Genomic DNA, 21,584 nt, shown 5'->3' on the forward strand with positions numbered 1-21,584 from the left:
GTAGGACCACACATGTTTTTTTTAAAAAAAAATTATGTTTTTAAAAAACTGTTTCTGTTTTTTTTAACTGTTTTTTTTTATAAAACTGTTTTTGTTTTTTTTTTTTAAACTGTTTTTTTTTATAAAACTGTTTCTATTTTTTTTAATTAAAAAACTGTTTCTGTTTTTTTTTTTAAACTTTTTTTTATAAAACTGTTTCTGTTTTTTTAATTAAAAAACTGTTTCTGTTTTTTTTAAACTTTTTTTATAAAACTGTTTCTGTTTTTTTTATTAAAAAAAAAAAACTGTTTTTTTTAAAACAGTTTTCAATGAAAAAATATTTAAACTTTAATAAAAAACATACCTTTTGAATGAAACAAGCGTTGAATTTACTAATTTTCCCGTTCAAATCCGTCCACTTCGACGTCATTTGGTCCATGTTTCGTATCCTTGCACCGGGAAGTTGCCTAAAATGATTAATGACCCGTCTCCAAAACACATCCCTTCTTTGCTCGTTGCCATGTTTCCTACTCTCCGAGATGTGCAAATACGCCTTCACCAAGGACACCTCCTCCTCGCTCGTCCAATGTTGTCGGACGGTTGGGACGATTTCTTGAACGTCATCATTTTCTTCTTCTTTCTCTTCCTCTTCCTCTTCCTCTTCCTCTTCTTCTTCTTTCTCTTCCTCTTCCTCGTCAAGACTTTGTTGTGGTTCACGATACGCGTTTGCAAAATGATGGATGAGGGTGTTGTCTTCTAGTAGTGGGTCAAGTGTGTGGGGTTGAGTTTGATACGTTTGGGGTTGAAATTGGTGAGGTTGAAACGGTGGTACGAACGGTTGGTTTTGGTACGTTTGCGATTGAAAGGGTGGATATTGTTGGGTTTGAAAGGGTGGATATTGTTGGGTTTGAAAGGTGGGACTTGGTTGGGTTCGTCTTGCAACCTAAAGCGCGTCGGCTCGCTAAGATTCGCTCGAACCTTGGGTCTTACGGGATTTTTCTTCACACCCGAACCTCTTTTTTTCGAACCCCCACCTCTCTTGCTTGAACCTTCCATGTTTCTAAAAATATTTAGATTGAGAGTTTGTTGATTTTTTGTATTGAGTGTGTGAGAATGGTTGAGAAATTATTGTTTTTTTGTATTGAGTTTGTTGATTTATATAAAAAAAGGTTCAAACAGTCAAAAATAATTACCAAACGGTCATAAATCAATGGTACAATTTCAAAGTTCAACGCGTGATGGGTTTAACGCGTTCAAAAAATAACGCGTTGTGTTTACTTCGGCGGCGGTGTTCCGTTATTTTTTAACTCGTGATCGGGGTGGTATAACGGACCACCTCGTGTGCTCTTAGAAGAGGTCAAAGAGACTACGGTGGTGTTTGTTTTTTGGAAGAAGAGCTTCCTGGCCTCTTCTGTCTGCACCGTGCAGATGCGGGAAGAGGTTTAGGTGCTGTAGAGTGTTTGTTTTTTTTTTCGAGAAGTGCTTTTTACCTCTCCCCAACCTCTTCTTGGGGAAGAGATGAGACCTTAGCTTATCCAAGCAGAGGTTTACCTCTTCTTGGCACCACCTCCACCTCCACCCCTGCTCTGCCACCACCACCACCCCTGCTCCGCCACCACCACCCCTGCTCCGCCACCACCACCCCTGCTCCACCACCACCACCCCTGCTCCGCCACCACCACCTCCACCTCTGCAAACCCTAATCGACCACCACCTCCACCTCTGCAAACCCTAATCGACCTCTGCAACAAAACCCCCAAATCGACCAACCCGCCGCCCCCAAAATTGATCTGATGAGAAGATGAGAGAGAGAGAGAGAGAGAGAGAGCATATCTGATGACAGATGAGAGAGAGAGAGAACATCACCTTCGCATCATCGGAAAAACGACCGGAGAAAGAACATCAACGGAACCGCCGGTGGTGAAGTGGTGGCGGTGGTGAAGATGGCGGTGGTGATGATGACGGTGGTGAAGTGGTGGCGGTGGTGAAGATGGCGGTGGTGATGATGACGGTGGTGAAGTGGTGGCGGTGGTGAAGATGGCGGTGGTAGAGAGAGAGTAGAGAGAGATCTGTGTGTGTTTGTGTGTGTTTGTGTGTGAAGAGGTTTTATATAAAAAAAAACAAACCCTCTTCTCCTTGCAGACTGAAGACATTTTGTCCACCTCTTCTCCTGCAGATGCCTGCAGATGTGGCCTGCAGCAGAAGAGGTTTTCCAGCAGAAAAAACAAACAGCACCTACATTTTGGTAGATGCTGAAGAGGAACAAAGTCACTGGGCTTAGTTTGGAGAACTGGAGTAATTTTGATGATTTTGGTTCTTGTTAGTTTGTTGTTTCTTGTTTTGCTGTGGGGATTTTTGGTTTGTTGTTTCCTTCCCTTGGACTACATGGAGTGGGTGTGGAAGTCATTTTCCATGTTTTCCTACTCTGTATAGGTTGCCACAGGGTGATAGAAGGGGTAACCTCCGTTGGTCCTTAACGTTTTGATGATAGTGTAAATTTTAGAAAAATTTAACATTTTTTTGATTTCGTTACCATTTTATATTCCTTACCTCTTTTCGGATCTTCTACATCCGCCAGTAGGTTGCTAGGAGGTTTGTGTTGGAAATTTGATGAAAATAGCATTTTTCATGTGGGGGATTGTTGGAAAAATAGGTGAAAATAGCATTTTTCACAAATATAGGAAAATGATTTTTTCCTATTTTGGACTAGAAATAAATATAATAAAATGAGCGGGTTTTATGTATTTATTTGTGGGTTTGTGTTCTATGTTGGAAGAGCTTCGCAACGAACTAAACCACGTCCAAAACCGAGCTAAGATAAATGAGATATCGATGCTCAAAGTTGGGTGTTTGGAACATTCAATGTTGAAACTAAAGGGAAAGTAGCACCTTGTCCCACATAGGAGGAGGGATGGAACTTAAATGGGTATTTAAGGTGGAACTCTCCATCCTTATTGTTTCATGGAAGCACTCACTAGTGTCCTCGCGAAGGGTGCGGAGCACCCTAACTCGCACTCGCACTCGCACACGCTCGCGCGCACGCGCGTGGCGTGGGCGATGAGGCGCAATGTGGCGCTTTGATGGCGCACTTTGCACTTCGCTCGCATCGCCGCGAGCCGCTTGAGAGCCGCCTTTGTATTTTTGACCGCGCGCGCGTGGTGAAGCACAAGGGTTGCAAGGACCAAGTGGTAGGTGATGCGGCGCATGACGTGGCAGTCATGCGCGCGCGGGTACACGAGGCGCGCGGTTGGGAGCATGGTGCATGGGTCCTACTGTGCCGTGTGCGGCGCACCAGAGTGAGCCAATACGGCGCGACTGTGTGGCGCGCACGTATAGACTCACAGGTGACGTGGCGCACGCCGCACCGCCGCATGGACGGACTTGAGCTGCACCGCCGCATGGACGGACTTGAGCTGCACCGCCGCACCGCCGCACGGCGCACGGCAGTGAGCCAAGAGGCCGCACGCCGCATGGCAGTGAGTCAAGAGGCCGCACGCCGCACGGCAGTGAGCCAAGAGGCCGCACGCCGCATGGGGCACCGCGCATGGGCGCGCGCGCGCGCAGAAGCTTCCAGCATTGAATGACAGGGCAGTTTCAGTCCAGCTTCGTAACTGACGAGTTAATAGGCTTTGACTGAGAATTAAATGACGTATTAAATTGCATTGAAGACGTTTAATGCAATTTAAACCTCTCATTTAATTCATTTTGACTGTTTCAACCTAGGAGCTGTATATATACAGCTCCATACCCACTTCAGAATGACACCAGCAACACAACAGCAATCTAAACTTTCTCTCCAGAATTTTCTTGCAGCTTTCAAGGTAACCTTCGGGTTGTAGGCGAACTCCGGCAGTACTACTGCTCCGGCTGTTGTACCCTGGGAAACAAAACGAGTACTCTTCTTGGGAGACTCGGAATTTGTTTTAAGGGAAGCGTGTTGAACACGTGACTCAGCCACTCTGCTTCTACTCCTTTCTTGTACTTTGGTTTATTTCAGTTGTATTCGTACTAGTATTTTAGCTTTCTTATTTCTGTATTGTAATCATATTAATAAAATTTGTTTTATTTTATTTAATTACGCGAACGGTTCCTACAATCTTAAAACAAATTTTTAAAACCGTTCGTGTAATCAAAACCATTCTGTTTGTGATTCAAACCAGTTTTGATTTCACTCAGTTTGTGTTTTAAAAACAGTTTTTTTTTAGTTTTCATCTTCAAAGGAGCGACTTTGGTTGAAAACTAATTTTGGTTACATCAGAATTTGTCATAAAAATTTGCTAAACTTTCTGAATTGGTCTTCAAAGTTGGACTTAGAAGCCGATTAGTAAGTTTTAAATATTATAAATTTTCTGTCTTTGGTCTTCAAAGTTGGACTTAGAAGCCAAAACAGTTAATTGTGGTAAAATTAAAATTTAGTAGTTTCTTTCTGGTTTGTGCGTAAATCAGAATTTTTTTGACTAAAATTTTTAATTTTAATTTTTTCAGAATGTCGACCTCAAACAACAACAATACGAATGTTGTAGTTGGAACCCCTGCCAACACTGTGGGAGCGTCCACAGTGGCAAATCATGCTGAAAGACCTGAGAAGTTCTCGGGTCTACACTTCAAGCGGTGGCAACAGAAGATGTTCTTCTACTTGACCACCATGAACCTTGCGAGGTTCTTGACGGAAACCGCTCCCCAACCTGCGGAAGGGGAGACCGACGCTCAGGCTCTGAGCGCGGTAGATGCGTGGAAGCATTCGGATTTCATATGTCGAGGCTATGTACTCAACGGTCTCTCGGATGCTTTGTATAATGTATACTATAATATCAAGACTTCCAAAGAATTATGGGAGTCCTTGGAGAAAAAGTACAAAACGGAGGATGCGGGAACAAAGAAATTTGTTGTCGCCCGTTTCTTGGACTTCAAAATGGTTGATAACAAGCCGGTTATGAATCAAGTCCAGGAGTTGCAAATTATACTAAATGACATCCATGCCGAGGGAATGATACTTAGCGAGACATTTCAAGTGGCAGCCATGATTGAGAAATTACCTCCTGCTTGGTTGGATTTTAAGAATTATCTTAAACACAAGCGGAAGGAAATGTCGGTGGAGGACCTTGTTCTTCGTCTTCGTATAGAAGAGGAGAATAGGATCGCCCTAAAAAACAGCCTTGTGCAGCCTAGTGCTAGTGCAAACGTGGTTGAGCATGGGCAATCCTCTAAAGGCACAAAGGGCAAGGGGAAAAAGGACAAAGGGAAAGGGAAAGCAAAGGCTAGCAACCTTGGACCGAAGAAAGGGGTTGTGAAAAAGAAACCTCAAACGTTCCAAGGGACTTGTTACAACTGTGACGAGCCGGGGCATCGGGCTAACCAATGCAAGAAACCAAAGCGTGAGCGTGCGCACATGGTGGATGAAGACGGAATGCCTTTGGTGGCAATGATTTCCGACAAAAGCGCAATGATGGATGAGGTCAATACTGTGACCAACACTCCAAAAGGATGGTGGGTTGATACGGGCGCGACCCGTCACGTTTGTGCAGACAAAAGTCTCTTTACCACCTTCAAGGCGCTTTCTGGAGAAGAGAAGCTGTATATGGGAAATGCAGCCACCGCTGACATCATGGGTGAAGGAACGGTAATCTTGAAGTGGACTTCGGGGAAGGAGCTCACTTTAAGCAACGTGTTGTATGTCCCAGACCTGCGAAAGAATCTAGTCTCGGGATGGTTGCTTAACAAGTTTGGTTTTCGTTTAGCTTTTGAGAGCGATCAATTTGTACTAACTAAACGAGGAACGTATGTAGGCAAGGGCTATGCCCAAAATGGAATGTTCAAATTGAATGTAATGGCTGTCAAGAACATGAATAAAATTGCTACTACTTCTACTTATATGCTCGAGTTTTCTGAATCGAATAAATGGCATGGTAGATTAGGTCACGTAAATTTTAATTCAATACGCCGTTTAATCAATTTAAAATGTATACCAACATTCCGTATTGATTCACACTATAAATGTGAAACATGCGTTGAATCCAAACTTACAAGAACATCATCAAAATCGGTTGAACGAATAACCGAACCCCTTGATTTAATTCACACTGATATTTGTGATTTAAAAGCGGTACCCACAACAGGTGGAAATAAGTACTTCATCACGTTTATTGACGATAGTACTAAATATTGCTATGTATATTTACTAAAAAGTAAATATGAAGCAATAAGTAAATTTATCTTGTATAAAAATGAAGTTGAGAATCAACTTCAAAAGAAGATAAAAGCTTTGCGAAGCGATCGAGGAGGCGAATATGTTGCACCTTTTGCCGAGTTATGCGCAAAAAGTGGCATTATACATGAGTGTACACCTCCTTACTCTCCACAATCAAATGGCGTGGCGGAACGAAAGAACCGCACATTGAAAGAAATGATGAACGCCATGTTGATAAGTTCTGGGGTGAGCCACGAACTGTGGGGGGAAGCCATTCTCTCGGCTAATTATCTTTTGAACAGGATACCACTCAAAAAGAGAGACGAAACTCCATATGAGTTATGGAAAAGGAAGAAACCTTCATACAAATACTTGAAAGTGTGGGGGTGCCTAGCAAAGGTGACTGTACCACCGCCTAAGGCTCTTAGGATAGGACCCAAAACTGTTGATTGCATATTTATTGGGTATGCACATCAAAGTAGTGCACATCGCTTTCTTGTACATGAGTCCAAGAATCCTGATGTACACGTAAACACTATTATGGAGGTGAATTCTAACGTTGTGTCTTACTTTGAAAATGTGTTTCCTTTGAGAAGACAAACACATGCAACGTCATCAACACCCAATTTTGAAGTAGGTGAAAGTTCATCTACACCAGTTGATGAGGTGGTTCATGATAAGACACATGAACAACCTGAGGTTGAAGAAACCGATCGTAGGCGAAGTAAAAGGCCAAGGGTTGAAAAATCCTTCGGTCCAGACTTCGTTAGCTATATGGTTGAGGGCGAGCCCAATACATATCGCGAAGCGGTCTCCTCTTCAGAAGGACCTCAATGGAAAGAAGCAATAAGAAATGAAATAGATTCTATATTGCAAAATCATACTTGGGAGTTAGTAGATCTTCCACCTGGTTGCAAACCACTTGGATATCGTTGGATATTCAAAAGGAAGATGAAAACTGATGGAAGTATTGATAAGTACAAGGCTAGGTTGGTGATTAAAGGATTTAGACAAAAGGAAGGTCTAGATTACTTTGATACCTACTCGCCTGTGACGCGCATAACCTCGATTAGATTGGTTCTTGCTATAGCGGCTTTAAGAAATTTGGAAGTTCACCAAATGGACGTTAAAACCGCATTTCTAAATGGCGATTTAGAAGAAGAAATTTACATGGAGCAACCTGAAGGTTTCTCCGCCCCAGGTCAAGAGGGTAAAGTATGTAAACTCGTCAAGTCTTTGTATGGCTTGAAGCAAGCACCAAAACAATGGCACCAAAAGTTTGATCATGTCATGATTGACAATGGTTTCAAAATAAATGAGTGCGACAAATGTGTTTATTTCAAAGACACAAATGAAGGTTATGTCATCTTATGCCTTTATGTAGACGATATGCTTATCATTGGGAGTAATGATAAAATTATCAAAGCTACTAAAAGCATGTTGAAAGCGAGATTTGACATGAAAGACATGGGTTTAGCGGATGTGATTCTTGGAGTAAAGATCATAAGAACCCAAGAAGGTCTTGTGTTAAGTCAATCTCACTATGTGGATAAAATTCTTGAAAAATTCAACTCGGGAGATACGAGTGTCGCTCGAACTCCAGTTGATACCTCCCAACATCTCAAGAAGAATAAAGGAGATGGAGTTGCTCAGTTAGAGTATTCAAGAATTATAGGCAGTCTAATGTATCTAATGACATGTACTAGACCCGACTTGGCTTACGCGGTGAGTAGGCTAAGTAGATACACCAGCAATCCGTGCGTGGATCATTGGAAGGCTATCACGAGGGTGCTTAGATACATACGATACACAAGAGACTATGGACTGCATTATACCCGACAACCAGCAGTGATCGAAGGATACACTGATGCAAACTGGATATCGGATAATAAAGATTCCAAATCAACAAGTGGTTACGTGTTTACACTTGGAGGAGCTGCTATTGCTTGGAAGTCTTCTAAGCAAACGGTCATAGCGAGATCCACAATGGAATCTGAATTTATCGCCTTGGATAAGTCAGGCGAGGAGGCGGAATGGCTACGTCAATTCGTGGAAGATATTCCAAGATGGCCAAAGCCTTTGCCAGCCATATGTGTACATTGTGATAGCCAATCAGCGATTGGTAGAGCTCAAAGCTTGATGTACAATGGCAGATCAAGGCATATGCGACGTAGACATAACACGATACGACAACTACTCTCAACGGGTGTTATCACAATTGATTATGTGAGATCAGCGGATAACATTGCGGACCCGTTTACAAAAGGCTTAAGCAGAGAGTTAGTAGAAACGTCGTCAAGAGGAATGGGACTAAAGCCCGTGGTAAATGGGAATATGAGGGAAACCTAACTTAGTTGACTGGAGATCCCAAGATCTAAGTTCAATAGGACAACTTAATCATATTACCAAAACGGAGTCACTGTGGGGGAGTACCCCAAACTAAATAAAAGGGAGTTACATATACTTCCTAGTCCATTCCAATCAGTGACATGAAGTGAGGTTAAGCATATTAAGGTTAATGATTTCGGGAAATCAAATAACCATGATGCTTTTAATGATTCAAGGGAATCACCTATGTTAGAGAGAAGTGGGGTCGCTTCAAATGGATTTGTGGGGTGCGCAAATCCTAGAGCTCTCGCAGAACCAGGCCAGTGTTCCAGGACCATAATAGGACACGACAATGAGGAGTTGGCCAAACCAGGGAGAGTATTGTGTGAAGTGTATTGTCGTTTACACAAATGGGGGTATGTTCAAGGACATCGCGTCTACACACCGCTAGTAAGCTAAGTGCGCTTCACAAAAGAAGGTTCAAAGGCTTCAACCTACCTATCTTGCAATACTCAACTGTCGAAGTTTATCTTTGAAAAGTGTAAGGAAAAGATCCATTTCCATACATGTGGGGGATTGTTGGAAATTTGATGAAAATAGCATTTTTCATGTGGGGGATTGTTGGAAAAATAGGTGAAAATAGCATTTTTCACAAATATAGGAAAATGATTTTTTCCTATTTTGGACTAGAAATAAATATAATAAAATGAGCGGGTTTTATGTATTTATTTGTGGGTTTGTGTTCTATGTTGGAAGAGCTTCGCAACGAACTAAACCACGTCCAAAACCGAGCTAAGATGAATGAGATATCGATGCTCAAAGTTGGGTGTTTGGAACATTCAATGTTGAAACTAAAGGGAAAAGTAGCACCTTGTCCCACATAGGAGGAGGGATGGAACTTAAATGGGTATTTAAGGTGGAACTCTCCATCCTTATTGTTTCATGGAAGCACTCACTAGTGTCATCGCGAAGGGTGCGGAGCACCCTAACTCGCACTCGCACTCGCACACACTCGCGCGCGCGCGCGTGGCGTGGGCGATGAGGCGCAATGTGGCGCTTTGATGGCGCACTTTGCACTTCGCACGCTCGCATCGCCGCGAGCCGCTTGAGAGCCGCCTTTGTATTTTTGACCGCGCGCGCGTGGTGAAGCACAAGGGTTGCAAGGACCAAGTGGTAGGTGATGCGGCGCATGACGTGGCAGTCATGCGCATGCGCGCGCGGGTACACGAGGCGCGCGGTTGGGAGCATGGTGCATGGGTCCTACTGTGCCGTGTGCGGCGCACCAGAGTGAGCCAATACGGCGCGACTGTGTGGCGCGCATGTATAGACTCACAGGTGACGTGCTTGAGAGCCGCCTTTGTATTTTTGACCGCGCGCGCGTGGTGAAGCACAAGGGTTGCAAGGACCAAGTGGTAGGTGATGCGGCGCATGACGTGGCAGTCATGCGCATGCGCGCGCGGGTACACGAGGCGCGCGGTTGGGAGCATGGTGCATGGGTCCTACTGTGCCGTGTGCGGCGCACCAGAGTGAGCCAATACGGCGCGACTGTGTGGCGCGCATGTATAGACTCACAGGTGACGTGGCGCACGCCGCACCGCCGCATGGACGGACTTGAGCTGCACCGCCGCATGGACGGACTTGAGCTGCACCGCCGCACCGCCGCACGGCGCACGGCAGTGAGCCAAGAGGCCGCACGCCGCATGGCAGTGAGTCAAGAGGCCGCACGCCGCACGGCAGTGAGCCAAGAGGCCGCACGCCGCATGGGGCACCGCGCATGGGCGCGCGCGCGCGCAGAAGCTTCCAGCATTGAATGACAGGGCAGTTTCAGTCCAGCTTCGTAACTGACGAGTTAATAGGCTTTGACTGAGAATTAAATGACGTATTAAATTGCATTGAAGACGTTTAATGCAATTTAAACCTCTCATTTAATTCATTTTGACTGTTTCAACCTAGGAGCTGTATATATACAGCTCCATACCCACTTCAGAATGACACCAGCAACACAACAGCAATCTAAACTTTCTCTCCAGAATTTTCTTGCAGCTTTCAAGGTAACCTTCGGGTTGTAGGCGAACTCCGGCAGTACTACTGCTCCGGCTGTTGTACCCTGGGAAACAAAACGAGTACTCTTCTTGGGAGACTCGGAATTTGTTTTAAGGGAAGCGTGTTGAACACGTGACTCAGCCACTCTGCTTCTACTCCTTTCTTGTACTTTGGTTTATTTCAGTTGTATTCGTACTAGTATTTTAGCTTTCTTATTTCTGTATTGTAATCATATTAATAAAATTTGTTTTATTTTATTTAATTACGCGAACGGTTCCTACAGTTTGTTTGATGGAATGAATTTCTTTCTCGGCTGCCTAAAAAGAAATCCATACAGACGACACATGGTATTGTCATTATGCGGTTTTATCATATACGAACGTCTTTTGTTACTGCCACGTGGAAAGTAACAACATCTCATCCACCGACTTTGCCATTATCCATGGGTCCACATCCTAATCATCGCCACGTCATCTTTCTGCATCATAATAATATCCAAATCGATAGTACCCTTTAATTTCCCCCAATTTCGTTCGTGCCCTAATTCAAAATAAACACGCACCTCTTATATATATATCCCTCCCTCCCTATAAATAAATAAATAAATAAATTCAATGTATCCGTTAAAAGTTAAAATCAAGAAATTACCCCGAATCTTCTTCCTCACAAGGTCTGTTTACTTCTCCTTTTTGCAATGTCTTCATTTTACTTATTTCTAACTTCATCTCACTAATTCTTGTTCATTTGCTCCGGGTTAAGTCAGAGGTTTTTCTCGGTTGTGGGTTTACACGGCGCAGAGGTGAATTTCTGACACGACCCGAAAAACACAACATAGGGTTTAAGTTTAGTATAAGTGGGTTCCGGTCAGTTTCAGATTGAACTCGCGAATCCATTTAGCTAAACGTGTTGGGTTCGGGTCAACCCGCAACCCGTTTAACCTATTTATATTATATTATATTTTTTTACAATATGTTTTATATTGTAAATTAAGTTGGGTGTGTATTTTATGACATAATTTTAATATAAACAGTGTTTTATGTTATAAATTAAGTTTGGTGTGTATTTTATGACATAATTATAACATAAAAAGAGAAACTTGACATAAAATTTTATAATTTGAATGTAATTATATTTTATTATATACAGTTGTGTTTTTTAGTAAATTTTAATTCTAATATATTTATTTGCAGAAAAAAATTTAAAAATTTAAAAATTCCAGGTTGGACGGGTCGTGTTCGGGTGAACCAGCCAATATTAGGGTCTGGTTTTAATATATTGATTTCAGAAAATAATTAAAAAATAAAACATTTCGAGTTGGGCGGGTCGTGTTTGGTGAACCCGCCAATATTCGGGTCGGGTTCAGGTTCATATGTACGACATATTTCGGGTTCGTCTAAAATTTTCAGGTTCGGGTCGGGTTAAACCACCCGCCAATCCGCAAACACGACCCGTTTAGCACCCCTAAATCGGGGGCGGGTGGGCCAGGCCACGTTCTTTTCTTCGGGCGGAGGGGTGAACCATTTGCCGGGTGATCCGGGTGTCTCGGGTCTTTGCTGTTCAAAAAAAATGATGTTGTTAATATACCTTAGGAGTAGGGTGAATTTGATGATTTGGTTTTGTGATGCAGAAGGTCATTGTGAATGGGATCGAATTCAATTAAGGATTTAACTGAAGCATCCTCAGGGGTACACTTCTCTGGTTTGCACGGAAATATCGAGACACGAAATACACAGATTGAGCAGGAATCGGGTTTAATGGCGGGAAAAACGCATAAGCAGCCGTTCGTTATTGGTATGTGTCGCAGGATAGAACACATAGATATTGTAACTTATAACTTTTGTTATTTAAAAGAATAATAATAGTAAAAAGATACTCAAAGCATAGTTGTCAATAGCAATCGTAGCGATCGCTATAGCGTGCTACGTAGAGTATAGGTATAGTGTCGCTATTCGGGTTGCGGCGATGGATAACGAGAATAGCACCACTTTACTTTTTTTGTTTTTTTTTTAATATAAATAGCAATTAAATATAGCTATAAAATAGCTGGATTTTAGGTTTTTGTTAAAGTTACATGCATAGCTGTTAAAAGCCATCGCCTCTTGCGCCTAGGCCTAATCTCCTAGCGAGGCGAGGCAATTGCGCTTTAATTCTCCAGGTGATGGTTCATTCGCAGATTCCGGCGAGATTCCTAGATTCTTGAGAGTTTTCGGCCAAATTCTCTAAATTCTGGCAAGATTCTAGCTGGATTTCTACTTTTATCTAACGAAACTACTTTTCTACACTAATAAACTAGCATTTTATAACTTTTGGTACTAAATAGACGATATTAAGAGGGTGTTAAATGTTGTATAATAGCTTTAGTTTATTTTTATTTAAAGAATAGTATTAATTTTCTAGAGGAAGGTTAACGTACATCACGTGCGACAGGTAATTTCGCACGTTCATTTTAAAATCACGCACGTTATAACTCAAAAATCCAAAATCACGCATGTTGAAACACAATAATCACGCATATTGAAAACATTAATCACGCATGTTATCGAACAAATCACGCACGTTGTTGTACGTGAAGTACGTTAAGCCGTAATGTACGATATACTTTTTCTTAATTATCTATTAAATATTTTAAGTGTTTTTTGTTGTACACTTTTTTTTCCTTAGGCCCGCGCTTTTTTTTGCGCCTTGCGCCTAGGCCCCAGGCGAGGCCTATGCGCCTAACGCCTTTAATAACTATGGATACATGTAAAATAGCATATATATATGCCAGGGTAATTTTGATATAATATACATATAATTTTTAATTTTTTTTCTAGTGTATCCGTTATTTATAAAATAGCCGCCTGCTATTTATCGCTATTCGCTATGTAGCATATAAAGTACCATATCACTATTTGTCGCTATTCGTCATTAACAACTATGAGTCTCAAAGCCAATTGTAACGTCCAAATTGCATTTTCTGGCGATTCGATAGTTTTCCGAATTTGAAGACGTCGTTTGTTTTATTTTTTAATTTTTTAATTTGTTTAGTTTTATTCATCGATCAGGTGTTGCTGGAGGTGCATCATCCGGGAAGAAAACAGTAGGTGATATGATCATTGATCAGCTTCACGATCAGCGGGTCGTACTCGTTAACCAGGTTTGTTTTATTTTTTTAAAGCTTTTAGTTGGTTATTAATTTAATTCTTATATATCTCTCAGTTACTATATTTAAATCACTTCAAGAAATGAGTATGTAATTCTAGATCATATATTATATCTATGGGTGTTTTGGCAGGACTCATTTTATCGTAGTTTGACTTCTGAAGAACTTTTAAAGGTTCATGAGTACAATTTTGATCATCCTGGTGGGTTTTGCTACCTTAATTCATGGATTTGAACCGAACCGTGAAACAAGTAACGGGTCAAGTTATTCTACAAAGGCTTCTAAAAATAAGAAGTGTAAGAAGGCATTACAGAGTGACAAGTGTCCAAGAACCTAAACCTAAACCTACTACATCACCGCCCAAAACCTAAACAACCCCCCCCCCCCCCCCCCCCAAAAAAAAAAAAAAAAAAAAAAATCCCCCAAAAACCTAGCTTTTGGACAAAAATGGTTCCCTTAAACCTGACCCGTATCAAATATTCACCCTTTTGACCTGTGACCCAACCCACATGACCCGTCCACCCTTGGTTTTAAAATGCGCGCATAATGCGTGATGCGCCCGATGCACTAATGAGAGCGCATCGCAACAGCTGATGCGATGCGTTTACGTGATGCGAGAATATTGCGCGCATTTCGCATAATGCGCTCATCGCATAATGCGCTCTGATGCACGCAACGTTGTTTCTTATGCTTTTTTTCCAGATTTTATGAACTGTGTTCGGTTTTTTCCATAATTAACGTCTTAGTATGCTTGATTTGAACCAAAAAAACACAACTCTTATCTTCTAATTACGTCAGTTGTTTTACTTTAAGTATGTTTATATAAGTTTTATTGTATAAATAATTTTTAACTATTTTTTTTATAAAGAACGCATCACATACGTGATGCGCTCGCATCGCGCATCACGCATGACGCATCAGATTTTTGGACTAAACGCATCGGAGCGCATCACGCAATTTAAAACCAAGCGTCCACCTTTACTCTCACCTACTTTTACAGTATTTTGGCTGTAAATTTTATTCGTCATGCTTCCATGGTTTTTAATTTTATTTTTCAGATGCTTTCGACACTGAAAAGTTACTATCATCAATGGAGATGTTGAAGCATGGAAAATCAGTTGATATTCCAAAATATGATTTCAAGACGTATAAGAACGGTGCCTCGAGAAGGGTTAGCTCTCTTAAGTTGCTATTAATCTATTATATATTTTGGACAATTTACAAGTTACCGTCATCTTGGTTTAAAAAAGCGCGCCTTAAGCGCGAAGTGCACCTAGGCGCAAAGTAGATCGCCTTGTGTGACATAAGGCGCAGGGTGTACAAGAAGCGCAGCTGAGGCGCGCTTTTTAGGGGGAAAATCGACATAAGGCGCAGCTGAGGCGCGCGCTTTTTGTACATGGGGTGTTTCTATGCTTCTGAGTGTTGTACACCACGCTTTTTATGCTGTACATTTATGTTTTTTTTCATTTTAAAACATATATAAAGCTTAATTATAGCTAAATCATAGGTATTGAATGCTAAACACTTATGGGATATATAAAATAAATTATATAATCACTTTGCGCTTCGCGTACGAAAAGCTCACCGCTTTTGCGCTTCGCTTTTTAAAAATCGATTTTAGGCCTCATCGCTTTTGTGCGCTTCCCGCTTTTTTAAACCAAGACCGTCATGTATTTTGTTCGATGCATTGCATTGCATCTGTTCTCACATTATTTAAAATGTGATACGCAATATTTATAATCCGTGTCTTCACTCTTTCTTGGAATATAACCTGAACAAAACTGGACATCCATTTTTTTTTTTTAATTTTTACCTGTGCTATGTAAACCAGATTAAACGTTTTGGCAGGTGAATCCTTCTGATGTGATAATCTTGGAAGGAATACTTATTTTTCATGATCCTCGTGTACGCGATATGTTGAATATGAAGATATTTGTCGATACAGGTTCCTTCTACTCATTAAGTCTGGTTTTTCATGCACATGTTGTAGTGCGTTTTTAAGTTTTTTTCTTCAGATTTAGCCGGTGTGTGCATCTGTATTTTCTATTTCAAGGTTTTATTTTTATTTTTATTTTTTATTTCTATTTTTATAAAATGTGTCCGGTGATAAGTGATGCCTGTCTAAAGTAAGTAGTGTATGGTAATATTGTAAATGACCATTTTACCATCTGTAATAAAAAATGATTGTTTTTAATGTAAATTTTAATCATCATCGTACTTAGTAAATCCCACCAATAGCAAAGCTAAGGTAGGGTCTGAGGAGGGTAAGATGTAGACAGCCTTACCTCTACCCCGTAGGAATCAGTGTTGTAAGAATCGCTAGACGCTAGTCGGGCGGTAGGGTACCGACTAGCGATTAATCGGGATTAATAGGGATTAATCGGAGCTAAACGGATTGGGATTTTTATATGTACTTTTTAGTTTATGTACACAAACATTTTTATATGTAGTTTTTTAAAGTAGACATGTTTTAACCCCTCATTGACCCATCTTTTTAAGTAATTTGCGGGAATTTGTAAGATTTTGCCGAAATTTGGCGAGGATCTCGCCAAAATTTGGCCAGAATAGGATCGCCATTGACCGCCTAGCGATTAATCGACCAGTAATCGGTGAACCTCCGATTAGTGATTAATCAACGACTAATCAGAGACTAGTCGGGATTTTTATAACCATGGTAGGAATAGAGAGGCTGCTTCCAGTGAGACCCCCGGCTCGATGGTAGTTTTGCATCAAGCCTTGGACATAAGGCACATTACACTCGGCAATTAAGACAAAGGCCAATTAGTGCATGCAATCCCTTGTCTTTCGGCTATCAACGCCACCACATGATGCATGATTAACCATCCCCCTCTTTTAACATTATTTACACAAAATTAGTAAAATAACGTTAAAATTAGTGCACTGTCACTTTTGCCCCCCGAGCGCCCACACATATATACATTATATGTGCATACCGCAAACAGGGCGTAAACTGAACATTTGTGAAATATATAAAAACATGTAGGATATAATATTGGAAAGCATAATTAGAATGTGGAGAGAGTATAAACTACATTATTTGCTATTTTGCATATCATATTTCATACAAGATATTGATGATAATTAATCCAAAATTAAAGTCCACGAGTTTCCTTCCATTTTGTCTTAATCCAACTGAAGTTCAGATTTTTGACCAATAATATCCAGACATTTTCATCGACCCGTTTGCCGAGTTAAACATTAAAGTTTGACCAACTTCAGTCATTAAGATGTTGACCTTAATGCAGATGCTGATGTACGTCTGGCGAGAAGAATAAGGCGTGATACAACCGAAAAGGGAAGAGAGATCGGTTTGGTGCTTGATCAGGTTAATTGCTTAACCTTTTAACATGTGTTTTTGACCCGTTTGACGTAAAACACAGGTGAAGTTGACCCATTCATAAGTCAATGGATTGAAGTCAACACTTGTATTAATTTTAAACTTATATGCAGTACTCGAAGTTTGTGAAGCCTTCTTTCGAAAACTTCATACTCCCAACAAAAAAGTATGCCGACATCATCATCCCGCGTGGCGGAGACAACCATGTAGCTATTGATTTAATTGTCCAACACATTCGGACAAAACTTGGTCAACACGATCTTTGCAAAATATATCCCAATTTATACGTTATTCACTCAACTTTTCAGGTAATATTCGAAGTTCCGTCTATTTAAATTGTGCAAACTGCATGAACTGATCTTTATTGTCGCACTTTCTTTTATGAATCGTATTGCGTGTTCTTTTATGTAGATACGTGGCATGCATACGCTTATACGTGATGCTAAAACAACGAAACATGATTTCGTTTTTTATTCTGATCGATTGATTCGTTTGGTAAGTTGTTGGTTTTTTTTTTTTTTTTTTTTTTTTTTTCAGTTTTGTATGTGCATAATTGTTCTTATATATAACTGGAAAATTACTCCACGCGTAACAGGTTGTTGAGCATGGTTTGGGACATTTACCTTTTACGGAAAAGCAGGTGACAACTCCAACCGGTGAGCTTCTGCACTCACGTGTGAAAATGAGTCATTTATTTAATTTTCTATTTATTTTGGTTTAAATTGATAAAATAAAATATTTAGCTAAAGTAGAATGTGTTGGTGGTTTAATTTATTTATGAGTAAATTACGATTTTGGCCCCTGAGGTTATATCACTTTTACCCTTGTGGTTAACATCCGAGCCCCAACGTCTTTTTTCTAACCCTTTTGGCCCCTAACACTAACCCCATCCGTTAAATGTTAGGGGCCAAAAGGGCTAGAAAAAAAGACGTTAGGGGGCCATAAGGGTTAGAAAAAAAGACGCTGGGGGCTCAGATGTTAAAAAATTCTTTTTTGGGCTAAAAGGGTAAAAATGATATAACCACAGGGGCCAAAATTGTAATTTACTCTTTATTTATTTATTTATTTATTTATGAAAATTTACTGAAGTTATACAACCTCTTCTTGTTTTATGGTCATAACGTCCATCATGTAAAAGTGATATAACCACAGGGGCCAAAATTGTAATTTACTCTTTATTTATTTATTTATTTATTTTTGAAAATTTACTATGCAATAACCGTAACAATTTTGTTTTGTGTGAACACAGGGTCGGTATACACAGGCGTTGACTTCTGTAAGAGATTATGTGGCGTTTCTGTTATTAGGAGGTATTTGACCAACTCTCATCTTCGAAATGTTGGAAAACGTCTATAAAGTATCCAACTATGCATACTCGGTCACACGAATATATTTTAAAACTATTTCCGTCTAATTCCAAAATGTCGGCAGTGGTGAGAGTATGGAAAATGCATTGCGAGCATGTTGCAAGGGTATTAAAATTGGAAAGATTCTTATTCATAGAGAAGGTGACAATGGTCAACAGGTTTGACTTTGCCATAAACCATGTTTTTTTTTTTTTTTTTTGAAATGGTTTCAATCCTCATAAATCATAATTCATCCTCCTAACCATAAACCGACGATGCAGTTAATATATGAAAAGTTGCCACAAGATATCGCTGAAAGACACGTGCTATTGTTGGATCCTATACTAGGAACAGGCACGCCTCCTCATTTCCATTTTTGAAATAAACTTTTAAGAGGGACGTTTCAATAAAAGAACCGATTTTGATTAGAGAACTGCGAGAATCGTATAGACACTTGTATCATGTGCTTTAAGTGTGATACATAAGGTAGGTTATGTGATAGGGGTGCAAACGAGCCAAGCTGAGCCCGAGCTCGATCAGGCTCGAGCTCAATTAACTTATGAGAGCTCGAGCTCGGCTCGTTATGTGCAAACGAGCCGAGCCGAGCCCTAGCTCGATCAGGCTCGAGCTCAATTAACTTATGAGAGCTCGAGCTCGGCTCGTTGGTAGTGTCTCAAGCTTGAGCTCGGCTGGTTTATTATTTATTAATTAATATATTAAATAAAAATAATTTAAATAACAGACTTGTTTAGGCTCGCGAGCTCGATGCGTGAAGCTCGGGCTCGTTTACTAAACAAGCTTATTTTTAGGTTCAAACTCGGCTCGTAACCAAGTTTAAATAAGTTCGGCTCGGCTCATTTACTATACAACTTTAAATAAGGGGTAAATGTTATTAAATATTAATAAAAACTAATATTGTAAGGCTTGACGAGCTTCAAATGCTAGGCTCGAGCTTGGGGTCGATAAATAAATGAGCTTTATTTTAGGCTCAAGCTCGGCTAGGGCACGATAAGGCTCGGCTCGTTTCGAGCTTTTTCTCGAGCCGATCTCGAGCAGCTCGGCTCGTTTGCGCCCCAAGTTATGTGTTTTTATTTTTTAACAAAAGTGAAGTTTCTTTGCAGGCAATTCAGCGGTCCAAGCTATCAAGTTACTTATAAAGAAAGGCGTACCAGAGGGAAACATAATATTCCTAAACTTAATCTCCGTAAGTCAATCAGCTACCATAATTTTACAACGTTCGGTAATCCTTAAACTAGTTGAATAAACTTGCGTTTTTGTTACGTTGGCAGGCGCCTCAAGGAGTGCATGTGGTTTGCAAAGAGTTTCCGAGAATAAAGATCGTGACATCTGAGATTGAAACCGGTTTGAATGAAGAGTTTCGTGTTGTTCCAGGAATGGGTGAGTTTGGAGACCGATATTTTGGTACAGACGATGAATAATGAAATGTTGTTTATTAGAACGGAACGGATCATATGGGTTCGAATTATATCAATTAGGGCTTCGATTTCGTCTTCATCACCTAAGATTTCCCAGTTCTTTCCTTTTTAGTGTAAAAGACAATTTTTACTTGTTAGTCATTATTATTAACTAGGTGAGTGGTAAGCACGCGCTTCGCGGCATGTGGTGATTTTTCCGCACTATGTGGCGGTGATTTGGTCGGTATCGATTCGGTTCGTTACACATAGGAAATTTGATCAGTATCGTTTAGGTTTGTTATGGTATTCTCATAACGTCGGCACTTTTTAGTTGGTACAACACTAATAATAATAAGAAAATTTTAAAAATTAAGGTAATTACAAAAGGTGAGAAAGAAAGGTGAAAAGGGTTAAAAAAAGGTAGGCAAAAATGTAAATAATCATTTTTTAAAGACAAAACTTGCTCCTACGTTACATTACATAATTAAAAAAATATGTGCCTCAATCAGGTGGGTTAACCCCACATTGGCAAATGAAAGTAATCATAAAAACAAATAAATAATAACAAAGGTAAAAAAACTAAAAAAGAAAAGTAAGAAATTAAAAAAGAAAGGTAAAAAAGACAAAATAACCAACGGATCGAACACGGGTCAACAACCTCACCCTCAAGCGCAATAGCCAAAGGATCTACTTTACGATCTGTTTCATACACTGTTTACAAACTATATACTGAAAAACACAAAACATAAAAAAGAGAGATAGTGGATGCTACTTGACATCTACCTATTACACGACACATTTTAGCACCTTCACACTATTAAACTCTCTTATCTTATATGTAGATGATAATATATACATATACCGACCTTGATTTAGCACTATGAAATGAAGAGTGTACTTATCAATTTTTATAATTGACCACAAAAGTTTTGTTTTTGAAATTTGGGCGAAAATGTTTTATTTTTTAATTTCACATTATGAGTAGTCTTGTTGCTTTCGTTTTTTTATTAAGCAACCAAAAATAATTGTATTTTAAAGTTTGTCCACAAAGTTTGTATTTTTTTAATTTTTTGAATAATTATCATTTAACCCCCCTTAAAGTGTCCTAGGTAAGCATCGTCTGACTAATACTGTTAATTTTCCCAAATGTATTGTTTTGAACATGATCTTCAAATGTTGTAGCCGGAATACAGCTCAATGCGACCCTACGCCACGTGGTTGTCCATATCCGGCTGGTGCTCAGGTTTCTGAGCAATGTGAAAACGGACATATGGTTTGAACGAGGCAGGATGATAGAATAGCGTAGGGGTTGTTAATAATGCTTTTGTGTATAGACAGAATGCTTGAAATATAGATTGGTCCATTGTTTGATAGATTAGAGTTTGAACGGAGTATAGATTAGTAATTGTTGACTTCTGTTTGACTATTGGTTTGATTACTAGTTCGATCTATTTGAACTGATGCAACTATGCTTGAACTGGTTGAACTATGCAGCTTCTTTGAATGCAACCACGCTTGACTTCCATTTGGTCAGATTTAATTTAACTATGAAAATTAACCGAGTTATGGTAAAAGGACATAACGTGCAAGAATTTGATAACATTAACTATGTTTTTTTTGTCATTTTATAAGGTAAAGGACATACTTTGCAATTTGGTGTAAACATAAAGGACGTTTTTGTAATTTACTTGAAATTTTAAGTCGGTTATATTTGGGTTTTGATCTTTTTGTCACAAACTTTACCAACTCATGAGGGCACCAAGCTTTTGTTTGTGCATTCTTTACA

General features: G+C 40.0%; 1 protein-coding gene across 1 annotated transcript; it reads left to right on the forward strand.

Moving 5' to 3' along the window:
- The first annotated feature begins 11,037 nt into the window (after nucleotides 1-11,037).
- LOC110942156 (uridine kinase-like protein 4) lies at nucleotides 11,038-19,973 on the forward strand. Its single transcript, XM_022183887.2, has 16 exons — nucleotides 11,038-11,104; nucleotides 11,135-11,207; nucleotides 12,165-12,328; nucleotides 13,582-13,673; nucleotides 13,812-13,881; nucleotides 14,738-14,850; nucleotides 15,528-15,624; nucleotides 16,946-17,025; nucleotides 17,151-17,345; nucleotides 17,449-17,532; nucleotides 17,633-17,693; nucleotides 18,287-18,347; nucleotides 18,469-18,562; nucleotides 18,665-18,737; nucleotides 19,505-19,587; nucleotides 19,673-19,973. The coding sequence occupies exons 3-16, from the start codon at nucleotides 12,178-12,180 to the stop codon at nucleotides 19,820-19,822; spliced, it is 1,404 nt and encodes a 467-aa protein (XP_022039579.1). The 5' UTR covers nucleotides 11,038-11,104; nucleotides 11,135-11,207; nucleotides 12,165-12,177; the 3' UTR covers nucleotides 19,823-19,973.
- The last annotated feature ends 1,611 nt before the right edge of the window (nucleotides 19,974-21,584 follow it).

The sequence above is a fragment of the Helianthus annuus genome, chromosome 5 (assembly GCF_002127325.2).
Source record: "Helianthus annuus cultivar XRQ/B chromosome 5, HanXRQr2.0-SUNRISE, whole genome shotgun sequence".
Classification (NCBI taxonomy): Eukaryota; Viridiplantae; Streptophyta; class Magnoliopsida; order Asterales; family Asteraceae; genus Helianthus; species Helianthus annuus.